The sequence below is a fragment of the Anarhichas minor genome, unplaced genomic scaffold (genome assembly GCF_050575085.1).
Source record: "Anarhichas minor isolate MPS153535 unplaced genomic scaffold, ASM5057508v1 ptg000040l, whole genome shotgun sequence".
NCBI lineage: Eukaryota > Metazoa > Chordata > Actinopteri > Perciformes > Anarhichadidae > Anarhichas > Anarhichas minor.
The window spans coordinates 9,784,082-9,808,275 of NW_027466486.1; the positions used below are offsets into that span (position 1 = coordinate 9,784,082).

The following is a 24,194-nucleotide window of genomic DNA, read 5'->3' on the forward strand; positions in this document are numbered from 1 at the left end:
GAAACTGCAGTAATGCAGGGGATTTGAAAATAGTTTACACCAGTAACTTGTCAGTTAAGAGTGTTACGCTGATCGGCGGTAAAGTGCAGTGTGCTATCTGCAGCACAGCAGGCTGACTTTTCGGTCCTTATCTGCACGCGCACTGGCGGTGTGACGGGCTGTTTTGCAGCAGAGTCACAGCGAGTCTCAGACACGCGATTGGCTGGACAGCAGGGCGGAAGTGCGTCTGGTGTCCCAGCTGTGCAGAAAAACAAAACAAGGCAAGCTGCGACTGGTGAGTGCTAAAAAGACACAGTGGACCCTCTTCCTATTATTCCAAAACATCGTGGTAGCTGCCGTGACTCGCATTATGACACGGTTACTATGCTAAACGCGGTTTAACGGCGCGTGTCGCTGATCGCTAACATGAGGGAGATGTGTGGCTGCTCAGGCTGTCCTTGTGCAGATCTCATATGTCAGATGTTGTTATGTAACACCGTCTGCACGGAGCATGCAGGCAGCCCAGCCTGTATCTGCTGTCGTGTTGCTGCACGGATGCTGCACACAGCTTCCAGGTCGCTTTCTACGCTTGTTATGAAGATGCTGCGTTTTTGTCCCTGCTGCTCATGTGCAGACGCTCGAGCAAGCTTTCATTTTGACGCCGTTGCAATCAAACAAAGGGAGCTTGAAATGGATCCTCCACAACGTTGAACAGCCAGACTTAAAGATGAAATTAGCCAGGGTTCATGTTATGTGTAGAAACGCTATTACCGTGGCATCGCAGGGCCCATGACCACACCTGGAGATTATAGCCAGACGTTTATCCACTAGATCTCAATAAAGAGAGCTCCTAGATGTGCCATGTTACATCCGTTCTCAACATATGGAGAGAAGACCACTGTGGTAGAGCAAGCACAGCACATTGCCATTTGCAATACCCACAGTCTCAGCTTTCAATAATGGATAGAAGTGACTATGTGTAGTGTTATGTTGCAATATTGATAAAAATGTGATTTTTATATTTTCTCGAAACTCATAAACACTTGATGGTTAAAATAGCCTGACATGAATATGAGTTTTGGGCTAATCCAGAATTTAAAATACCTGAAAATCAAGATATTTCATCACATTGATGAAAAAAAAAAAAAAAAATACAAATCAAATACTGCCCCAAAATAATCCTGCTCATTGATGTGCAGCTTTGCTCACAACGGCCCAACCCACCTAGATATATTAAAGTGAATCACAGGAGAAACGGTACGGCAACATTTCTGACAATAGACGAGTAGGTCTCATGGTATACATTGTCATATCCCCGTCAAACACATACATTATTTTAACTAAAACATTTCGGATTCTACTTCCACTCTATGGTCCATCATTAATAATCAAGGTCATGGGGTCTGTGATGTCACTATTAGGTTTCTAAATGTACTTCTCTGTGCCTGGAGTTATAGTTACCCATCTGAACATGGTCCCAAGCATCACTGCCACAAAGTAGCTGCTGTGAACTATTGTATATAAAGATATTGTTGTTGACCTTGTATTTATAGAGAGACTTGGGGAGTTTTTTTGTTAGTGATAGAATATTGGTCATCTGTGCTGCATCACAAGGCCGTTCAGCATTGGCTTCACATTCAGCTTTTGTTTATTGTCGTGGTTGTTGTATGTCAGACCAATCTATTTATTTTGACTTGAGTTGACCTGTTGTATGTTGGATCTTTGGTTTCCAGCACCATGATGGATGAGCTGGTGCAGGACCTGGTGTCTGCTCTGGAGCAGACCTCAGAGCAAAACAAGCTGGGGGAGCTGTGGGAGGAAATGGTCCTGAGTCCACTGCACCAGCGCCGGCAGATCCGGCGCCGCAGAGGCCGCAAGCGCTATCGTGAATCGTCCCTCTATCCGCTGGAGCACAGACGGTGCTGGATTGAGGCCTCTGAGTCCAGTTTGGACGAGACTAAAGGATACAGGGAGAACTCTTCCTCAACCATCGCTGCCTCTGTGGCCAACTGCAGTGACTCTGACGACGTGACTTCAACCAACCGATGGCGCTCCGTCATGAGAGGCCCGGTCAGGACTAGGCAGCCCTCCTGGCCAGAGTCCGACTCCTTCACCGAGAATAACGCAGGACGGCATCTCAGGAGGCGGAGGAAGGTCAAACGCATGACTTCAGACATCACAGTTAGGTTGCAGCAGAACTTAAAGGTTTCTGGTGTAGATAGGAAACGGAGACACCGGCCGTCTAGGATGCAGCATCTGCCAGGATCGAAGAACAGGTCTGGCGGTTGCGTGGCAGCAGACCGACAGACTGAAGGAGCCAGGCTGATGGGAAAGGAGTGCTGGAAGAGGAAGATGGCCAAGGAACACAGAGATGCTGCTGACGAGAAGATGTCTGAGGGGTAATGTTAGATTCAAGAGAATATATCAGTATTTTACTCCTCTTTGTTTCTATGTTGGTGTCAAACCTAAGCCTTCATTCATTACAATGTTGTTACACTGTTAGGCCTTTTCGGAAAAGATCCAGCCAAATTCTGGGATTACATAAAATGCTACAGTTCATTATTTGCGGCAAAGAGTTGCAATTAAAAAAAAAAAATCGACATTTAATTTACAGCATTGCAATCGAGCCAAATGTTAACCCTGTCATTGTTTGAAAAGTCAGGATTAAAACCATACTGAAAAAGGAGCTCAAAACTCTAAAAGCCCTTTTTACCCTTTAAATGGAAAGTTACCACGGCAGTTAAACCCATAAGATAAAAGTCATGGGCATAACTACTATCAGACAGGAGCAATTAAACAAGGCGACATTTAAGATGATCTATACTGCCTGTCTTCATCCAGCCACTTGTCAATATTCAGCGTGTCCTCAACTAAACCAAAAAAAGAAAAAGTTTCACAATCATACCACTCCACTTTAAAGTATTGAGTTGACATTAAAAATGAATGATAGAGTCTCTTCATCTTCATCTCCTATAGCTGAAATGATCACCAGGGAGGGATCTTTGATAGTTATGCCTCTGGGCATTTGCCAGCTCATTATTTCCTTTCGAGAAATATTGTCACAAATAAATAAGTGACTTGGTGTGGTATTGATTTGTTTTGAAATGCATTCCTTTCTTGGGCTGGGTAATTAAAGCCTGGCCTGTCCCAGTGTCCCACAGTGCTCCCTCTTGTGTGCATTTTATTTAGCTAAACTAAACGTGGCTGTAACTGGCAGCAGAAGGTGGTTTTATATTAAAACGGCGGAGCAAAGACTACAATGTACCGTGGAATCAAAAAGGCTGTCACCTTATCACCTTGGCTGCAACTAACAATTATTTTCTGTGTCGGTTAATCTGATGATTTTTCTGTTAATCGTGTGTTCAACTGACCAAAACTGTTATTTCCTTGCGCTAATGTCAATGTCTTCAAATGTATTCTATAATTTTTTATCAAAAGCTGCAGTCCAAAACATCCAGAATAATTAATTTACAAGGCACATCTACATGTGCGGTACCTTCCAACAGTAAGGTACTTTTATTGCAATGCGCTTGACATAAAACAAAAGGCTACAATAATATAACACCGAATGTTGTGCCAATCCATCCAGTAGACGTTAGAGATATTTCATTGAAAAAAATTGAAAATATGACCTGTTGGTGGTCGATCGCTTAAGTTATTCGGCTTCGTCCTCTGGTGACCATGAATGTCTTTACAAAATGTCATGGAAATCCATCATACTAAAAAACTATGTTTTTTCAGAATGTATACTTGATGTTACCTCATATGGTTCACATGCATAATCAGCTGATGAATAGAAGAGGTGGGCAGTTGAGTTGCCTGCTAATATAACGTTCAGTAACAGAGTCCTTTAACCTCCCATTCTCAATGTCCTGTCATGCTCATGCACAATGCATTTCGTTTGCTGATCTCATTATCTGTTGATCATACAAAACACGTAAGAAGAAGACGTTTGAGGTAACCGGTAATGGGACAGACAGAAGGCTTTACATCATCTGGTTTAATTTGTGCTGACCTCCCTGGCCCCTAAACGGTACTTGTTTTCTTACTTTATGGAAAAATCAATAGCCGTTCTGACAGAAAACAGCTCCGGAGAAGAAATAAATGGGAACACCGTGGCACGCTGTCAATCATTTCTCACTTACACAACGCCGACGCTCTTGATTGCTGCTCAGTAGACTGCCACACTGTACCGAGGGCTCGACAATCTAATGGATAAGCTGTAGCGGAGGCAAAGGATACGAACAAATGGTAGCAGTGATGAGGAGTTGACAGTGGTACAACAGCCGTATTTATACTCGGAGAGTGTACGGTCCATTTATTGTCAGACACAGACGCCATTGTTGAAACGTCTTTTGAAGCGGTCGGATTCCTTTAGTCTCCATTCGTTCCATTAACCTTTCTCATATGTGTGAGTGTCTGGTGTTTTAAAACATGCCTCTCCTCAAGGTCACTCCTCCTATGTGCATACAGAGCGGCGCTTTGCCTTCAGCCACCCAAGTTCAAGGGGAGCAGATGTTGGCAGCTCCAGTTGGGCTCCACATCCTTGATTAGACCTGGCCCAGCCTGCTGGCATGTGAGGCCACCTGGCATCCAGGCTGGCCCAGCAAGCAGGCCTCACCTGTGCGTAGACGCTGTCCTGGGCTCAGCCTCCGTCTCCAGCTGCGAGCTGCTCCTGCTACTACCAGGAAAAAAAACAAAGCCATCGTGCGTGCCTTTCTCACACTCGGCTTATTCGTGCTGTAATTTATATTTTTGAAAAACTCTATGAGGAATTTTTGGGAAAGCAGTGCAGCATTTGCCGAAGTTAATTTTCATAAATCTCTGAGACTAATCCAATTACTGCAGCTCGGGGATGGTGGGATAACCTTATAATCAGACACCCATGGAAGAGGGCATGGATTTGGGTTGGGGCGGCTTGTTTGAAGAGCCCACAGATCCATTGTTATCAGCGCTTTGCCCCCCCCCCCCCCCCCCCTCTGTCTCTGCCTCTTCTTTATTCCTCTGCAGAATGAGCCCGGGCTCAATAAATGACGGCTAGCCTGTAATCTCTGTGCAAACTGGTCTGCCTCTCCCAGGAGCTGAGGATTATATACTAATGATTAGTGCTCATCTGGATACTGTGTTTTGCTTCACCTCTTTGGCTTGTGTAGAGACAATAGGGCCACGTGGGGACTTAAGTTCAGCACTGAAACACTGGAGTGCGGTTTTTGTTTTTGCCCTTGCCTTTGTTTCACCATGGACATATGGTATTTTATGTAATTAAGACTTATTTGTTTTTACAGCACTTAATCCAAAGTAGAATATCTTATGGCTGGGAGGAGTGCTATTGTGTGTGTGTGTGTGAGCCAAAGACCAAGTTTGCACGAAATGTTTGTCAACTTTTCTTGGCAAAGGTCACTGCTGAAGAGAGAAGAGGTGTTTCTTTTGGTCTTAAGAAAAATGGGTGTTTCAATTATTCATGGCATTAATTAGGCAGTACTTAATGGAAACGGTCTCACATTGGCCCTGTGCTGCTCCAAGCGACATCACATTACACCTTTAATACTGATAAATACTTAATGGCTGTCTCTAATTAATTGTTTGTACCTGTGATTCTTTTCAAACTTTGAACAAAATCCCTCCAAAATGAAGCAAACACATTTTTTTTACTTAGAAAGTGGAAGAAGTTGAGATGGAAATAGTTAATCATCACTGGTTTCCTAAGAAAGGTTGTAGAATGAAGCATACAATTTAAAGTTGTTGTTGTTTTTGTAGGGCTTGTGGCTGTGTCCTTTACTGATGTTGCAGTGCTGTGTGCTCCAGATGCCAGCCAATGTGTCCAGAGGTGGGGTACAGCTGAGCCGGGGCCTGGGGAATCAGTCTGGAGAGAGGGCTGAAGGGGTGGGACGGGGTGGAGGGACGGTCCAGGACTGCTTGACTAGGCCTGACATCCTCCAGAGGCCTGCTCCCTCTCACATCTGCTTCTTGCGGATGTGAGGGGAGATGATGCAGGACCATCTGGCCAGGAAGACACGCAGGCTGGACGGACGTTTTTCAGATCCTGCCGTCACTTAGAGGCCTCTGCAATATGGCAAAGCGCCGTATCGGCGCATATCTGACCCTCCAGCTTTCTCCTATAAGCAAGGTCAGCAATGAAAAACAAGAAGCAAAATGCAAGGCAATCAAGAGCATTAGTGCCCATCTTTCACAAAGGACTACAGCTGAAATTCAATATTGTTTTAATTTAAGCTTAAGTGACTCCTTAAAACAGCTGGGCACTGTAGAGTTTTTAGTAAATAAAGGGTTTGTTGGGGACTAATTTCATCTGCGAATCAATACACTTTAGTGAGTGTTTATGGCAACATATACTTTATGAGAATGACTGTATTCACCCGGTGCGATGATGTGACTTGTCCTCAAAGCTAACTGGTATTCAGAAAAGGTCCTCTGGAAAAAGGATGATATTTATAAAGATTTATGTAGTTATTGAATATGTGTGCGTGACACATTCGCTTTTTACAAGTCAGCAATGACAGCATTGTCTGAGAGAGAAAATCCTTTTTCGTCCCTCCATCTGTGTCAACTCCACACCCCCCTGATCCCCCCCTCCATGACCTTCGAGTGTCTGGAGGTCTCAGTTCAAGGTGGCCGAGGTGTGAGAAAGGCAGAGAAACCCAGGGTGGTCTTGGGTAGCATGAGGGGGCTGAAAGGGTGTGGAGGCATTGTAACAGGGGTTTGCCCTGGGGGGTGTGGAGAGGAGCAGCGGCGGAGCAGTCCAGGCAAGTAAGCAGTGGCAGCCCACACAGCAGATGTTGGCCGGTTGCTGTGTGGAAGCGGCACGTCTGTGGGTCGCTCTGTGCGCGGGGGGCACACCCAGAGGGAGGGGCGGGCAGGGGAATGTGTTTCGCTCTCCTGTCATCCTCCACAACGCAGGCCAGATTAGATTGGAGCTGACAGCGGAGGATATTCAATTAGATTGTGCATGTCACTCAGTGGCTTCGATCAGAGCCTCTCCTCGTGCCTTTGTGTTTGCTATCGCAACAAGGGAGAACGCCGCACTGTCTGTCTTTCTGTGTCATTTCCATTTATGTCGACCTCTAGCTCCGGACTTCTCCATTATTTTTGTTATTGAATGCTACATGTTAAATATTGACATTACAGGGTCATGTAGATTTTTGATTGACATTGTTCACTTTTCAGATGCTGTAGTGTTGTCTGACCCAGATAACCCATCAGGTTTGAGGTGACAACTCAAAGCAGAGTTCTTCATCCTCAAACGTCGTTGGTATTAAACAAACAGGTCGGTGACGATCATTCGCATGTGATGTTTTTCTTCTTGCTTGCAGGGAAACCAGCAGCACATGCAGCAGTGACCCCGGTCTGTTCACCAATGATGAGGGAAGACAAGGTATTAAAACGCTAATACCGTTAACATACCTTTGGTTCAACAGCTTAAATCACTTATTGTGGTTCAATCTGGTAAGTAAAAAAACACTGGATTTAATTTAGTGTAGTTGGAGCTCACAGAGGAAGTGTTGATGAGTCGTCAGATTTGGACAATAACCTGCTCGACTCTGAGGGAATGCTGGGGCTAGAGAGGGAGGTTTCCATACAACGGGCTGGTTGCTGGGCACCCAGGCGCCTCTAATAAGACGTTGTCATGTCGTGTTAATGAGCGCTGAAGCCTTTGCTAATCTCATTAGCCGTGGTGGGGCCGGGCGGCCTCTGATTTAACAGTTGTCACTACACCTTGACTGTGAGAGGCATGGTTCCTGCGTGTTCTTTGCTGACTGACAGGCCTGAGAGGAGCTGGCCGTCTGGGGACGAAGCTGCTGATGTCTGGTTGGTGTGTAATTGAAGGAGCAGTTTACCCTTAAAAGATGCACCCGCGTGTCAGCTCAAGCTACACTGGAGTTTGTAGGACCACCAAACATACAGCAACTTAGCTTCTCCCAAATTGAATGATTAAAAAAAAAAGCCCAAAGAAATCATGCGCTACTTGATTTTTTTTGGACAAAGCAATTTCTACGGCGGCGGTGCTTTTGACTTCGGCATTGCATTCAGCAAATATACGCTAGAAATGTGCAGCAGGCTGCAGCATGCCGGTCGATGCAACATCTTCCCTGTCCCCGCGTACAGGTGATGACGAGCAGAGTGACTGGTTCTTCGAGGGGGACTGTGGAGTCGGGAAGGGTGTGGCCGGCCTGCTGCCCAGCTGGGAGTCCGACAACCAGCTTTCCCTCGAGGATAACCGGGCCCCGCCTACTTTCCTGCAACCAGCACGGCCCTCTCAGAGAGGTAGTGGACGACGATTCTGTTGTGCTTTTAGACACAAATTCTTACCGACATAAATTTCTTTTCAGACCATTTTGCAACACAGAAAGATAAATGTGGCTTTTTTGCTGTTGCAGGGTATCGGTATCATTCACCTCTTAAGCGAGTGCCTGGCTCTGCTGCCTGCTGCATTAGGAAGGACAGGAGGCGGCTTCCCAGCAAGGTTAAAGCCTCTTCCTCTTTTGTAGAACACCGTTATAATCTTTCTTATCGTCTTTGTTTCTTACTGTGCATCTTTGAATTGTGTTTTACAGAGCAACGGCATGCCAGTGTTTGTAGAGAGACTGAGACAATTCTCCCAAGATCCTTACCAGAGAGAGTAAGATATACTGGTTACAACTCTTTTAAATTGTTGCAGAACTCTGTTTCCATCATGATTTTGCACCTGGTGATTTTACTTTGATTATCTCCTTTTAGCCTTTGGCTGCCTTCTGTTGGAAAAAGAGACCGAAGCCAGGTATGTTGCAGTACAAGCTTTATCTCTTTGACCCCAGTTTGTTCAGACTTTAATGGTGAAAATGCAAAAATCTAAATTTTATTGGTACTTTCAATTTCCAGTTGAGCCCTTTGTGCCCATTACCAGTGTGTCCTATTGACATGGTGTCAGAGAGCGCCCGTCTCAGATGTTCCACCTCAATCTGCAGAAACAGGTAGTTGATGCCATGTGTTAAATATCGCAGCCTTTCAAGGGCCTATTGGAGACGCCGTTCCATGTTTTCGATCAAAGCTCAATATATTGATGGACAAGTCTATGGCTTTTTCATTTAGATAAATCAGTTACGGAGCATAGGTCGCTGTTAACTAGAGTAATCTTTGTTAAGATGATGCCTCAGAGACTGTGTGTCTTTAAAGGAGTTCATTGTTAGCCCATTTTTTCTGCATAAATTAGTGAATTCAAAGCATGTTTCATGTTGCAAATACACTATATGTGATGCATATTCTTTGTAGTGGTATACAATATATAACCCACATATTTCAATGTCTGTGTGCACATCCATCGTATCGTATTCATTTTGTTATCATTGGCTTTGCGTCCCCATTGCTTGGGATCTCACAGAATAAAATGCTGTATGCCTAAAAATAATAAGAATTACAAAATCAGCCATTTTTTTTCTTCAAATGTAAATGTTTCTGTGCGACCCTGTTCTCCAGGACCCCAAACAGAAGATTAGTGTTGATCCCGGGGCCGAAGTCTGAGCTGAACTGACGACAGGCAGCTACAGTTGGATGCAGCGATACTTAAATCCAATAGTTTTCAAGGTCAGCGTTCCCAAATAGAGAAACACTATGTGTTGACATAGTTGTAATTCAAATCCCTGCATTTCTGGGCCTACACAAAAAAAATAAAATAAAAAGTAAAATAAAGATTTATCCAAAAGATCTTTGTCAAAGCATCACATTGCTCCCAGTCATCCCTGGAACTGTTGGATCTGCATGGGGGACTATTGAGAAGCCGCTTAGCCCCCTTGGCCTCGAGTCTGTGGGACTCCTCATTGTATTGTTTCCACTCTGCCTATTTATGGTGCATTCTTAATTTTGTTTCACACACACGCTTCTTCCTCCCTCTCTCTTGGGTTATTTCACAGAGCGCTCCAGCGCTCCTTGATGAGGGGCAAAAACACGACTGCTATGAAAAGCCCCCGACTTCTTAGGGCTTTCTTTTCTAAACTGGCCCTTTCTTCTCCACCTGAAAGGTTCCTTCAGATTCCAGTTTGAGGCATTGTGAATACTAATTTCTCTCTATTAAGAAGCCCTCATATCCCTGCCATGCTCTCATTTGAATGGCGGACTCAGGGGAGACCTCTTAATTCCTTTATAGTGGGATTCAAGACCCTTCACTTCAAAAAGTATAAATCATACTCCCAAATGAATGAGGGAGAGAGGGGGGATTGACGAGAGGGGCTTCTGATGTGTCCCGTTGGACGGCACAAGCTGAATCTATCTCCCCAAGCTGCTCAAATCCACTCTCCAGTGAGACGGTTGCTCTGTCCTTACGGCCCAGCTCTGCACACATAGCACCCATTTACTTCCTTTAACTTCCTCCAAAACACACGTTCACATGCAAACACAGCATCGGCTACAGTTATTGTTTTGCATGACAATGAGGAATGCTATAATTGCTCATGCATGCTCCCCAACAAACTTGAAAAGGTCCACTCCTGATCTCACTTCACTATATTTTCATTTCTTTCGAGCCTCTTACGGGAATGATCGATTTCTAGCGCTGAGCTCCCCCCATGCGTCTGACTTTTCTTTGTTTCCAAACACCCTTGAGAGAAAAGTGTTTTCTCTGTGGGCAGAGTGTAAGCATTAATCTTGTACTGCGGCCAGGTTGAAATGATACTGTATTAATAAAAGCTGTCATCTCCTGTTTGCAGCGAGTTGACGGCGACAATCAGAGATTTGATGTTAAGTGATAAAGGCGGTATGAGGGTTGCATGCTGTTTATCCTCGTATCGGCGTGGGGATAGCTGCAATGCTTTGTGGGATTTGGCTGTAATGCTCAGGGCCGGCAGCCGCGTTAAAATGCATAACTGCCTCCCACCTGATCCAGGCTGCGGCAGCTTTTATCTATTGACTTATTTATTTCTAAATGACACTTGTGCCGTGAGATAAATCATAGTCTTACGCCCACTCCCTTCCCAGTTTTCATTTTAATTGTGAGATCTCGGTGTCAGCAGTTAGTATATTGGTGTGAGTGGCCTATTGATTATTGATTTGGAGCTATTGATTATGTTCCCTGGAGACCCTAATCCTTTCTGATTCATTTGAATACCTCTATTAATCTTGAGATCCTGCTCACACCTGAAGCGGCGTGTACCCTAATGAAAATAGATGGCCATTTTGTAACGGCGGCTCTTCACTCCTCTTTTGATTTATTATTTTTAATTGATATATTTGCTTTTGGATGTGGGCGCCAAAATTACAATTGACCCCGTGTCAGTGCTGTTTTATTCTGTACCCTAAGGGACTGCACTGCATTTAACAGCGTCTCATATGACCTGAAAAATCTATCTTGGAGACTTTTTTCCTCAGTGTCCTTGTGTCTTTGACAGAATTGAGTTGTTGTTGTTGTTGGCCGTCTTCATTACATATTGCTGTTTTTTCATTGCTCATTGCCTCTAAGTCAATCTTTGTTTTCTCATCACAGTTTCTGTATATTTAGGGACAAAACAACTGGCTAACATCTGTCACACTGTTTAAACTGATGAAGTAACAGATGTTAAGTAATAAAAAAACAGTGTTCTGCATTTTTTTACCACTTCTCTCAGTTTTACACAGAGCCATGTAACATGCTTATTAAAAGCCTTTGGGTTCGGCTCTGAGATGAATGGTGGTGTTTTGCCTTGGTTAATGAGCCAGCTGATGGTATTCTCATGTTTGATTAGCATTGTGCTGAGTGTCTCAGTGGGCTCCTGGCGCGGCCCCTGAGCGGCTGTGCCTCTCCGCTTTCAGCGGCAGGGGAGGGCCCTCGCCACCCTCCAGGCTGCAGGGGCCCTCGAGTGCCTCGGCCTCGGTGTAATGAGGGAAGAGATGGAGGGATGGACCTCCACACATTAGCACCAAATGCATCAGGGTATTACTTTTAATACCGCAGGCGTGCCTCGTGAAATAATGTGACGTTGTTAAACGGGGATCGATTTTGGAATTAAAAAGTTAGTTTGCAAAGATTTACTGTGGGGAGTTCAATGCCTGAGCTCTTTATCAGGGGCGCAAATGGCTGGTTATGTGCTGTCCGACAGCGGTACGATTGAGGGATCGATAGGCGCGTGATTTACTAACTGGAGTACAGGTAATCAATAAGTATAAAAGTAAATGAAATATGCATTACTGGGATTTTATTAGAGAGGGGTAGCAGGGAGAGAATAACGGTCAGGCCATTTATTTTTATATCTATTGATTATACAACATAGAGACTTCGCTCAAAGCGTGCGCCGCACAGCTCTCGACACCCCGCCACTACACACCCGTCATGTGATTTATGGGTGTTGAGGTCATGGAACATGCTGCCTGTTAAAAGGCTGCCCTGACGGGGCCTTATTGTAGCATGTGCCTGGTAGGGTTGTGGGCTTTGTGTTGCCTGCAGTCCAAAATGAGCCACGCTGGTTAACAAGGAGCTCTCTTTTGTTTCAACCTCTGTTGTTCAGCAATCCGACAGTTATGCTTATTGGCTTTTTTTTTTTTTTTTCAAACAGCACACCATATTGTTCATTAAATCCTCTCTGAGATGCAGTCTAGTTTTGGATAACAAATAGAATATGCAAGATTTTAACTTCAGCCTTTTTTTCTGTCATATCTTATTGTAGCACTAACTCTCTTCTCTCTCTTTCACTCAGTCTGTCCCCCTCCTCCATACACACTGCACCCCCCCACATCCCCCCAGAGTGATGGAACGGACCTTGACCTTAACTTTACATCTCTGAAGTCAGGGCTATTAAGCTTGTGGGGGGGGGGGGCCTTTTCCGATTTCAGGGCTCCTGACATATGACACGGGAGCCATAGAGCAGGTGTAATTTGTTTATGTGAACTCTGCAATGACTCATGCCACACGCACCCACCACCTCTCCTCATCGAATATTCTCTCCGGTGAAAATATGTATTAATGAAGAAAAATTAAGATGTGGCAAAATATGCACCGTACTGAGACTGAATGTAAGCTGCTGTGTTTGCAAATATGCCCGGCTGGCTTTTATTGACTTTTGTGAAATGTATTAGATTTCTACATGTTTATGTGTGTATTGTGGGCGGGAGCTGCATCATCAAATTGTGGGTAACGTTTGCTCACTCTGTCTGTGTCCCCCCCCCCCCCAGGCAGACTAATGTCTCCTGTGCATATCAGTCCCAAAGTGACATCAGGAGGAGGAGGACAGCGGAAGCTGTGTCCGTCACAACATCAGGTACCCTCCACACATACTAATGAACCTTTGGCCTCTTTCAAATTCTTCATCTACAAATGCAGATGAAGATCAAACAGAACAGCAGTAGTTTGTGACAACCTGCCAGAAATCAAACTAGCAAGCAAGCAACAATACAAAATGACACAATCATCAGCAAGGAAATACAAAAGATAAATAAATATCTAATCAGACAAAGGGGGAGGGGGAGGGATGTAGTCTCTACAGGTCATAAACGTACTACCTTAGTTTAGTGAATAGATGTGCATCGAATACAACACTTTATCTGTTCAGGACATGGTTGCTATGAAGGTTGACCATATTTAGTTATCCAGAAAGCCTATATTCATGTAAATGACTTTTTCAGGTTTATCTATTTTCAACAATGCATCAGTCCAGTCTTGAATGAGCAAAGCACTGCTGTCTCTCCTTTAAAAAAAAAAAAATCTACTTTGGCAACAGCGAAAGCTACAGATCTCCAGTTATTATGGTGTTGATTTGGCAATCTGACAGAACCCTTATTATACCGAGATTGGGGTTGGGCTGAATACAAACTTTTATCACAATACACATCATTTTGAAAACTTAAATCCCAAACTTTTGAACAGTGGCACATTACCACAGTGTGATCCTCCGTGTGGCAGCGGGGATCTGGATTTCTCCTGCTGTGATCATCCTCCTGCAGGTTAAAGAGGCAGAGCACGGGGCAAGTTATCCGTTCCTCCTTCGGGATCCAAGTGTCTGTTGTTCGACCAGCGAGTTAGGACTATTAACTAGGCTTTTTCTTCAAGGCACCAATGTTGTTTCACCTACTTTTAGCAGTGTGAGTCGCATTGGCGGCGCAGGGTGAAGGTACGCGCAGGTCTATGTAGCCTTGGTAACGTCATGGCTGTGTCACAGGGACTTCCTGGGGTTCCCGTGGCTCTTGTCCAATGAGGCACCAATGGTGAACATGGTAAACAGCATGGCAGCCTCATCATTAAGCATGTTAGCATGGTGATGTTAGCATTTAGCTCAAAACACAATTCTGCTTAAATGCGACCTCCCAGAACAACCAGAAGTCAATGCTGTAGACTCTTAGTGTTGTTAATACATTTCTGTAATTCCATCCAAATTACAGAATGCAAAATATTCAGTGGGTTAACAGCAGAGGAAAGTGCACAGGTAGACTTGGTAATTGTGTTACGTTTGGCGTTTCCTGTTGAAAGCAAAAGAAGAAGAGAAGTGTGATGTGGAGTTCGTCCTATTGGAGTTGGCACTGAGCAGCAGGCTTTGTGTCTTTTTGGACCAGTGGAGCTGCCTTTTTTCATTAGAGTCATGGCTCGCGCCTTGTGTCTTTGCCGGATTGAAACCTGAATTGGTTTGTCCACCTTTTCTTCTGCGTCCCCTCTCCGCGCTCGACTCCTGCAGCTGCCGTTTGTCATTTAAATAACAAATGCTGGTGGTTCCCTGATTTAGTGAGGGGTGCAGGCCTCTGATGTATATTAATATTGTCGCACGGCGCACTGTACCAGGATCCATCATTCATTTGGATAAAAGAGGTGGAATTTGAAAACAGCCAATGCTTTACTTGGATACGGATTGCATCCATTCATTGCACTGAGTGATGGAATGGCCAGCAATTCTGTCCTTCACCTCCCCAGCGCTGAGCCACTTCCCATAAAAGTAAAAAAAGGATTCACCCCTGGCCCTTGAGGACCCCTCATATTCAACATGCGGAACGAGGGGCGTCCCTCAGTTTCTCGACAGGAAGGGTGAAATACACGAGTTGCAATCTTACACAAAAAACAGATTAATGTTATTAGTGTCATCCGTGCAAAACAGCAGTTATCACTGTAGCATTGTATTATTCAAATAAGTGCTATATTTTCTAATGTGTTTTTTAAAAGGGAGAGACTTTAATGTACTCTTAGACATTTTATTATGATCTGTTTGCTAAATTGCATAGAAGGAGAGTCTCTGATTGGCACAGCCCCCCCCCCCCCCCCCCCCCCCCCCCCCCCCTCAGCCCCGCTCTGAGTGTTTTCCTGCTTCTTGAGTCTAGTGCCCCCTGTCCACCATGATTTATCATGCATCCCATGTCGTCCAATGTCAGTTTCTGCAGCTGCAACTGCTCTGTATAAATCTTTACTTTGGCAGCCGGCTGCACCATGTCTCTGCTCAGTAATCTCACCACCGCCAGGAGATGCACATTCACTCTGACAAGCTTTCACACTCTCTGTGTACAAATTTTGGTTTGTTGCCATTCTGACATTAATGTGTTCAGAAACAAAATCAGATTCAGTGATTTGTTGAGGGGAGTTGTTTTCCGGTAAACATCTTGTTTGCATGGAAAGATTGTTTACCGCATTTAGGTGAAAGAACGGCGTGTTGCTCTTAGTGAACACGACAGCCGAGTCTTTGTTTGAGTTAGCCAGAGGAAGTGGATTGTTGTATGTGTTAGTGGTTGATTTGAAACTCTGTAATCAGGAGTGAAAATGGTCTGCGGCTGGAGGTGTCTTCCAGGTCTCCATGGGGAATTACTGAGGCGGTACCCAGCTGTTGCTTTGTCTTCTTTCTTTACCCTTTTAGCACTGCCGTGGAAGTGCTGAAGCTGGTTGTGAAAAAAAACACCCACAACAACTTATCAAGCCAGGTATCTGTTTGGATTAGATGACCGCTCCATTTCTCAGCCGTAAATTGGCCATTTTCTACTTTTTTCACCACCATCAATCCAACAATCCAACAAGTCCCGACTAGATCTAGAACAAAGCATTCCAGTTTTCTGTTAAATGTTATTAAAAATACAGATTGAAATTGTCACTTAAGCTCGATTTATTTGGGCTTTGGCTTTCGCAATTTCTGCAAATATTGATTTGTATTCTGCAACGAGTGAATAACAGAAAAATCACCATGTCGCCCAATGATCGAGAGTGAACATTAATACATTCTACACACTCCATAGTTTTGGGAGAGTTATTCGTAAGGCAAAGATGAATCAGTATATGTAAAGATCCTGAAGCATTTTAATAGCCTTGGCTGGTCTCACACAGACTAATTAATTATTGCAATTTTACTCCTCCCCTGCTGTCTTCTACTGTATAATGCCCTTCATCTTTATCTCTATAAAGGGATGATGGTAATAAAACCAAACTTGAACTTATGCAGTGTGCTTAATTCCAGGAAGAGTTTGGAGTAAATAGGCAGGGTGTGAAGTTAGTGTGATTAACCTCGTCAGACTGTTAGTGCGCCATCTCTGTATGTTGCAAAGTGCCACATTTGGGTTCCCACGTGGAGGCCAGCCCCTCGGTCAGCCCTGCCGCCTCTCCTCTCCCCTCTGTCTTTACGTGTCTCCTTGCCCGAGCAAGACGGCTGCGTGACAGATCACCTGCGTCTGAGGCCCGCCGTGTTCCTGCCCGGCGGTCCGGCCCCCTCTCATTAATGCCCAGGCTGGTGCGAGGGCCGTATGGCAGCACAAGACAAATAACGCTACCACTCAGCCATCACTTCTGCTGACAGAAATGCAGCCCACCGCACTATTTCGCCCTCTCCGGCTCCACTCCGCACCCTGCTCGCGTCCTTCAAAAACCCCCTCCATCTCCTCCGTCTCCACCTGCACCTGCCTGCGCTGCTTCACCAAACTTTCACGGTGTTTTTCGCTGTTGCTGGAGGCTGAGTTTAACACTCAAACCCACACAGGTTGACATAGTGTAGCCACGAACCCGCTGCCTTTGTAACCACTCTAATTGTTTTTTGTTTGCGGAGACACATTTGTTTTTAGCAGCTCAGTCTTTCAGAGGCTTCTTTACTCGCCACTTTTGTGCAAACCGGGAGGTCTGATTTGAATGTCCTATTTTTTTCAATTTTAAAAAGAATGGTGTGTGTGTGTGTGTGTGTGTGTGTGTGTGTGTTTGCATGAGAGAGAGAAGGAGAGTGAGCAGGAGAGAGAAACACAAAGGCTAATCATTAAAGAGCTATTCAGCCCTGTTCATTTAAGTGTGGGAATCAGCAGGTCCATTACTGTCAATGTGTAATTAGCTGATTAATAAACACGGGGAAGGGGAGTGCTCCAGGAAGGTCTGTAATGATTGTTTTTAGAGAGCATCACATGAGAGCTTATTAAGATGGTAAGATGGTTCCATTCAACTTCCCATTATCACCCACAATAAATGCATGTACTGTAATTCTCCCATTGACAGAAAACCATTGCGTTGTAATGTTTTTATCGACTTTGATGTAAAATCAGTTGAGTGTAAGTGTAGCTGTTCTGGACAAATGAAAGTATCTGTTATCTAAGCTGTTGATTATTCACATTCAGCATTTTTTAAATATCTTATACTGTACACATTCATTTACATATGTATAACCAGTGGTGGAGAGTAACTAAGTACATTTACCAAAGTACTGTACTTCAGTACAATTTTCAACTACTTACTTGAGTATTTCCATATTTTGCTTCTTTATACCTCGATTTCAACACATGCAAATCTTATAAATACAACGTACTGTTACATGTTAAACAGTGCTCCCACACTTTTTTGGCTTGTGACTCCTTCTATATAACCGGTGTCAGATCAGATGTCTATTTTTTGAGTTTCACCAAAACAATGTTTCCCCTCTGAGGCCCAAGATTATCCAATATTTCACAAAAGCTGGAAAACAAATCTGAAATTAGTTTTCCCCGTATCCCATCAATCATCTCACAACCCCTTATATTTATCATTGAAACATTTATAATACTGAATATATTACTGAAGTAGCATTTGGATTGCATTGACTTGATTTAATGTTAAATTGTTGTGTTTGTACTTTTAGCTAAAGTAAAGGATTTGAGTCATTCCAACATGCAATGAGCTCAGCATGAGAAACTTGAATACCGGGTACAGCGATTGTCACTTCCCTCGATTTGTGATGTTAAATGTTTAGTTTTTTAAATACCTGCTGTCTTGATCACAATGTTAAAATGTGTGTAAACAGCTTATCCTGACTGTGACCTTGACCTAGAACAGAGGCTTGTAGTTGGAATGCCCTGTGCATGTTAACACACTCACAAACTAAACGTTCCCAGCAATTTCTGTGTATCTGTCAAATATGAAAACCACTGAAATTTTGATCCAAGCCTTTGACTGTGTTTAACCTGAGTGTTTGGGTTGAAACTCAGCAACGGTTAGTCATCGTTCCCTCAAGAAATATTAATCAATTATCTTGCCCGCCGGATCAGTTTGGGGAAGAAGTCATCTGGAAAGAGGCACAAGCAGATATAATGGGAAGGAGCAAAAGCACATGCCAGTGAATGCTGTAATGCCTAATCCTTTGAGACAGCCCAGAGCCACAATGTCACTTCTAGTTCCCTTGTCCTCTGCTCTGGGACTGCCTCGCAAATGTCTTGTGTGACCGCCGCTAACTTTTTTTTTGGGCAGAACAGGAAAGATTTATTTATCAAGCATTGTTAAGGGAGAGCAATTGTTTTAGAGTTCCTTTTCTCTTTGGGATATTTCCCTTCACTCCCAGAGAGAAACAGCTTTAAAGGTGAGCGAGAGATCAAGACAAAGAGGATCTTTAAGAAGGAAGCTAGTCACTGAGATGAGAACGTGTGATGAATGAAGTTAAAAACATACAGCTTCTTACACTGCATAACCGAAGGGGGGGGAGAGAGAGTTAAGCCATAGAAGCAGCACAGATTGGCCTTTTAATAACCATGTCCACAAGTCATATGGGGCCAAATTGGATTTGGCTCACTTGACCAAAACCTCATTAATATTTAACCTATTTAAAGAGGATTGCTTCAAAGTTGTATTTTAATATACCTAAAACGCGAGCGAGCGATCCATGAGTCGTGGACTAAATAATTATTATTAGAAATAATTGTTATTTATGTGGGTTTTTCTCAATGCTGTGTTACATGTACAGTGTATATATCTATTTCTCTGCAGCTTGCAACCCATTTCACAAGGATCACCGGAGAGAAGAGGCAGAGGGAGCCAGTAACACCTCAACCCTAGAGGCTGTGGGACCAAGTGCACCAGGTTCACAGAGTTTATCTTTTCTCCAGAGGAACCAGGAGGAACCTGAATAGGGCCGGACAAGCACACTTAAGTGACAAAGGAACAGCTATTGTTCCAGAAAATGTTAAAGGCCAAAACGCCTCTTGCTGCACAAACTTTATGACAAAAAAAAAACCACAAAGCACATCATTACTCATCAAATCAGCATGTTACTGCTAGATCCAGTCTCTCCAGTAGTATAATAAGCAGGACAAATGTTAATGCAATCAAGCCTTGTTAAGCCCTCTGCCATCTCCTCAAAGCAGCTTCAAGAGGCTCCTTGTTTGACTCTAGACTGGACGGCTCCTCCTGTTTCCACACACAGTCTCCAGGCCACCTGCTACCGCACAATCCAACAATTATGTCCACTCGAGTAGCGCAGCGTTTGTCAGCGGGAATACTGACGGAGGATCGTGAGGCTGGATAGCTCTACTTTACGGCAGCCAACGATGGCTGCGCAGGCGGCACGAGAGCGCTGAGACAGGAGAGCATCAGAATGTTTAGCGACCGCATGCTGCTACGGGGTTCAGAAAGGCGACCGCCGGTAGAGAGCCACACAAAGTACAGGCCTCCTATTAGCATGGATTTGAAAAGCTACAGTTTGTACAAAGGTGCTCATTAGCACAACACAGAGGGAGTGTAGTCGCGGTCCTTGGAGGGCTGCCTCTGTTCCCTTTAGCCTACCTTCCATATTCAAATTTCCCCAAATGTATTTAAGTTCAAGGCCAGCTGCAAATCTGTTTGAACAGCCTGTTTTTCAGCAGTGGTGGATTAGTTTGCTTTTGGGGCTGTGCAGAGAGCAGCCAGCAGAAAGGGGTTGGAGGAGCTGTTGGAGACAGGACAGGAGAGTCACACAATGTATTTTCACCTACCCTTGGGGTATACATTACCCCGCCTCCCTCGGCATCAGATGCATTAAAAGATCAATGGCAGCAAACAGTGAGATCAGACACAACACTTCTCGCCAAGCTGGTAAACAAGCAGTATTTTCAGAAAAATTGCATTTTTATATATGAATCAAGTACATTCTGCTTTACCTAAACCACATGCAGGTGATAACTGTCTTTAAAAATACAAGACGTACTTACATACATAATCTCTGCTGGAGAGGGTCTTCAAAACGTATTTTACAGACATTTTTAAAAACCTTATCTGAAATCTTCCCTGCACCAAAAATAATAGTTTTTTTTTAATAATAATTACTAAATAGTGAAATGAACTGCATTATCACCAGCTACACTCTTTTTCAGAAACTTTAAAGCCTTATTGAAGAGAAGAATCGCATTTAGTAGAATGGGATTTGCCAATTAACGTGAGTTATATGTCTGCAATAATCCATCTGAGGAAGCTTTATGTGATCATGTTGGCCAGGGATGACATTTATAAATGCTGTGTGCGCACACTCATCTAAATGGATGCCTCACACACGACATCCTGCCACAGGAATCAGTCAAAATGAGGCAGCCCCCCCACCCCCCCCACACACACACACACACCCATGGCTAGTGCTGCTGGGTCCGCTGCTGCAGCTTGACCAAGGAGTCCAGCAGCACCTTGGGCTCTTCCCACACAAGAAATACACGGTCCAGACTGAATACGTTTATAATTTAAAAAAAAAAATAAGCTTTTGATAAATACATTGCTGGCTTCTTCAAGACATATGCCCCTGGACACGTTGACAAGTATTGACTGTGTAGTGTTTTAAGGAGAGCTTCTTGCTGTTGCCCTATCCGTCAGTGTGTGTTTTGGTGCCAAGGCATTGACAGGTAAGGAAGACGCATCAGTTCAGATACAGTTCCATTAGTAGCAGGAGGGGAAACACCTCTCCTGCCTCTCTGGTAATTAGCAGTCACCATAAAGGCATCTCAGCCAGACCGTATGCCCCAAAATGTATTTCCAATGGCCAGGAAGTAGGGGAATGGCTTCCGTCCAGCCAGTCAATTGCCCTGTTACAGTTAAGGAATCCAGCAGGCTGGTACCACTCATATTTCATCCTAGGTAAAGATTACCTGTCAGGCCCATGGGAGATGTATTGATCTGTTTTCCTTTTTCCGCCAGCAATCACCTGACAAAGGCACCTAGGAGGCGAGTGAATGAGTGATGCCGGGTCTGTCTGCTTCAGCGTAGTGGCTTCTAGTGTCCACTGATGGGTGGAGAGGTGATGAGGAAGAGGAGAGATAATGCAGTCATAAACTCTGTTTGAACCTCCTCTGTATGCATGCAGGGCAGCCCCTTGGCCCCCCTGGGTCACAGGTCAGTGGGGGGGGAAATTCTTTTTTGGGCTCCTTTCTTGTCAGTGGCGTTTGTTCTTGCTGTGTAGTGTGTAGTGATGATAAAAAAAAAAAACACATGCAAAAGAGGCTCTCTGGTTCCTGCTGACAAATGCATGTTGCGAGTCACCGTAGTTCAACTCACTTCGGGTTTCAAAAGTGTTACGGTTTGATCTGGTCACCCTTCTCAATGATCAATTTATTTAACATTATCTCGTGCTTTTTTGGCAGCTAAAAGTATTAATGTATTTGCCTTGTTCAGTGGAATGTCAGACCTGATGTTATCCATGAATACATGTATTGTAGGTGATTGCCCTGTATAAAATGTGTATTATTTATGATGTGATGCATAATTATAGGCCCATTAATTGAGGATTTAGGTGTGAGGACATTAAATTCACTAAATCAATTTCATGATAGATAGTAGTGTAGATATTTTTTACTGTCGTATTTTTTAATTTCATTTACAAGGATTTAAAAAGATCTCCCTGATATCAGGGCTCTTAGGCAGCTATCCATATTTGATACGTAGTACAAATAGCATCTTATCTCATAGGCTGTTATCTTTATATTTAATAGCAGTGGAGGCATGCGTAATTGCTTTGCAAATGATCTAAAGAGGATTACTCCTCCCTTAGAAACCCTGCACCGTGTCACTAGATGTGAGAGAGACGTTACAATGGCAACATTCAATCAAACCTGCAGTGCAGTGTTTGTGCAGTAAGTTTTCTATGACGGCGTTGTGTCAAAATGAGTGTCGGTGTGAAGTGGATGCTCTGCTTTTGAATAAACTGTGTACCAACACTATTATGGATTAGAAGCTGTTTAAAGAAGTTGCATTTCTACTTATGTCATTTGTGTATTCAAAATGATATAAATGGTATTTTTTTTTTAAAATGTATGTAATGTCATTCCTTCATGTAATCTGTGATGTTATGATCATTATTCCATGTCATAAGTATTCGTAAAAAAATTGCAGTATCTATTCATTTCAAGTACTGAAATATATGTGCAATAAATGAGTAAACGTGATCGTGTGAAATGTGAATGTGAAGATGTGGCTCTCGACTGAGGTTATACGGTATACATATTTACTAACTTATGTGTGCTTATTCTTTTGGTAGATAGACAGGAAACACAGGGGAGAGATAAGGTGATTGCCGTACATGCCGGTTGGTATCGAACCGAGCAAATGTCATCGTTACAGTACATTGTATGCATCGTACTGAGCGACGCCGGTATTGATTTCACCTTGTGAGTCTGTGTGTCATCACGGCAACGTGGTCGGAGACATCTACTGTAGCGGGAACTACAACAGAAGTGGTTTTGAGTACTTTGTACTTAGTTTATTTTAGTTTTCATTCTAGATATTTTATCCCTATATTTTAACTTTGCACTATTTTATATTAATCCAATTAACATTGATGTAGGCAGCCTAAGATCTAAGATTTTTATTGCCAATCACTGCTTCTGGATATTGTGGAGATGGCAATAAAGAACTTGAAATTGTGTAATCTTTTATGGCATATTATACCATGACTTTCTATACTATTACTTATTTATGACTTTTTTCAACATGCTACACTGAATTTTTCCGGACTTTTTTTTGACATTCTATACTATGACTCTTGACTTTTTCAATGTACTATAGTAGGACTTATTTCAACATAATATACGGTGAATTTGTTATGGCTTTTTTCTACATGCTATACTGTGACTTTTTCATGACTATTTCTGACATACTATACTATGACATTTTTGGACATGCTGTACAAGGCATAGAGCAGTCCCTGGTGGTCTAGTGGTTAGGATTCGGCGCTCTCACCGCCGCGGCCCGGGTTCGATTCCCGGTCAGGGAACTCAGTTTTAGATACAGTGTAATAGTGATGACGAATCAGAAATTTCTTTGAGACGGCCGTGGCTGTTGCGGTAACAGCAATGTTGGCGGTTCCATTCTTGTCTGCTAAATGTCCCTGAGCAAGACACTGAATCCGTGGCGCTTCTAAGCAGCCAACTGCTCCCAATATGTTAGGGATGAGTTAAATGCAGAGTTTAAACCTGATGTAAAATGACGACTAAAATGAAGTTCGAATTTATACTATGACTTTTTTCGACAAAGTATAACTTTTTTTTAAACATGCTAGACTATTACTATTTTCTATGATCTTTTTTGAATATGCTGCTATACTGTGACTTTTTCATGACTATTTCCGACATACTATACAATGACATTTTTGGACATGCTGTACAAGTCTTTGAGTAGTCCCTGGTGGTCTAGTGGTTAGGATTCGGTGAAACTTTATTTTAGTTGTCATTTTACATCAGGTTTAAACTCTGCATGTAACTCATCCCTAACATATTGGGAGCAGTTGGCTGCTTAGAAGCGCCACGGATTCAGTGTCTTGCTCAGGGACATTTAGCAGACAAGAATGGAACCGCCAACATTGCTGTTACCGCAACAGCCACAGCCACGGCAGTCTCAAAGGAATTTCTGATTCGTCATCACTATTACACTGTATCTAAAACTGAGTTCCCTGACCGGGAATCGAACCCGGGCCGCGGCGGTGAGAGCGCCGAATCCTAACCACTAGACCACCAGGGACTGCTCTATGCCTTGTACAGCATGTCCAAAAATGTCATAGTATAGTATGTCAGAAAAAAGCCATAAAAAAGTCACCGTATATTATGTTGAAATTTGGTTTGTCTTTCAG

General features: G+C 43.6%; 1 protein-coding gene and 2 non-coding genes across 9 annotated transcripts in view; 2 read left to right on the plus strand and 1 right to left on the minus strand.

Moving 5' to 3' along the window:
- The first annotated feature begins 151 nt into the window (after nucleotides 1–151).
- LOC142968723 (G patch domain-containing protein 2-like) overlaps nucleotides 152–24,194 on the plus strand; it is a 44,818-nt gene continuing 20,775 nt past the window's right edge. For 2 of the 7 annotated variants that reach the window (XM_076108721.1, XM_076108720.1), the window contains exons 1-9: nucleotides 152–274; nucleotides 1,713–2,378; nucleotides 7,308–7,369; nucleotides 8,101–8,259; nucleotides 8,373–8,458; nucleotides 8,550–8,614; nucleotides 8,713–8,752; nucleotides 8,854–8,945; nucleotides 13,108–13,193. In XM_076108721.1, the coding sequence (XP_075964836.1) occupies nucleotides 1,717–2,378; nucleotides 7,308–7,369; nucleotides 8,101–8,259; nucleotides 8,373–8,458; nucleotides 8,550–8,614; nucleotides 8,713–8,752; nucleotides 8,854–8,945; nucleotides 13,108–13,193 (1,252 nt within the window). In that variant the 5' untranslated portion in view covers nucleotides 152–274; nucleotides 1,713–1,716. The other 5 variants (XM_076108724.1, XM_076108719.1, XM_076108725.1 and 2 more) reach the window with 5 other exon arrangements.
- On the plus strand, nucleotides 23,271–23,342 carry trnae-cuc (transfer RNA glutamic acid (anticodon CUC)). Its single transcript has one exon. It is a non-coding gene; the product is annotated as a tRNA-Glu (tRNA).
- trnae-cuc (transfer RNA glutamic acid (anticodon CUC)) lies at nucleotides 24,014–24,085 on the minus strand. Its single transcript has one exon. It is a non-coding gene; the product is annotated as a tRNA-Glu (tRNA).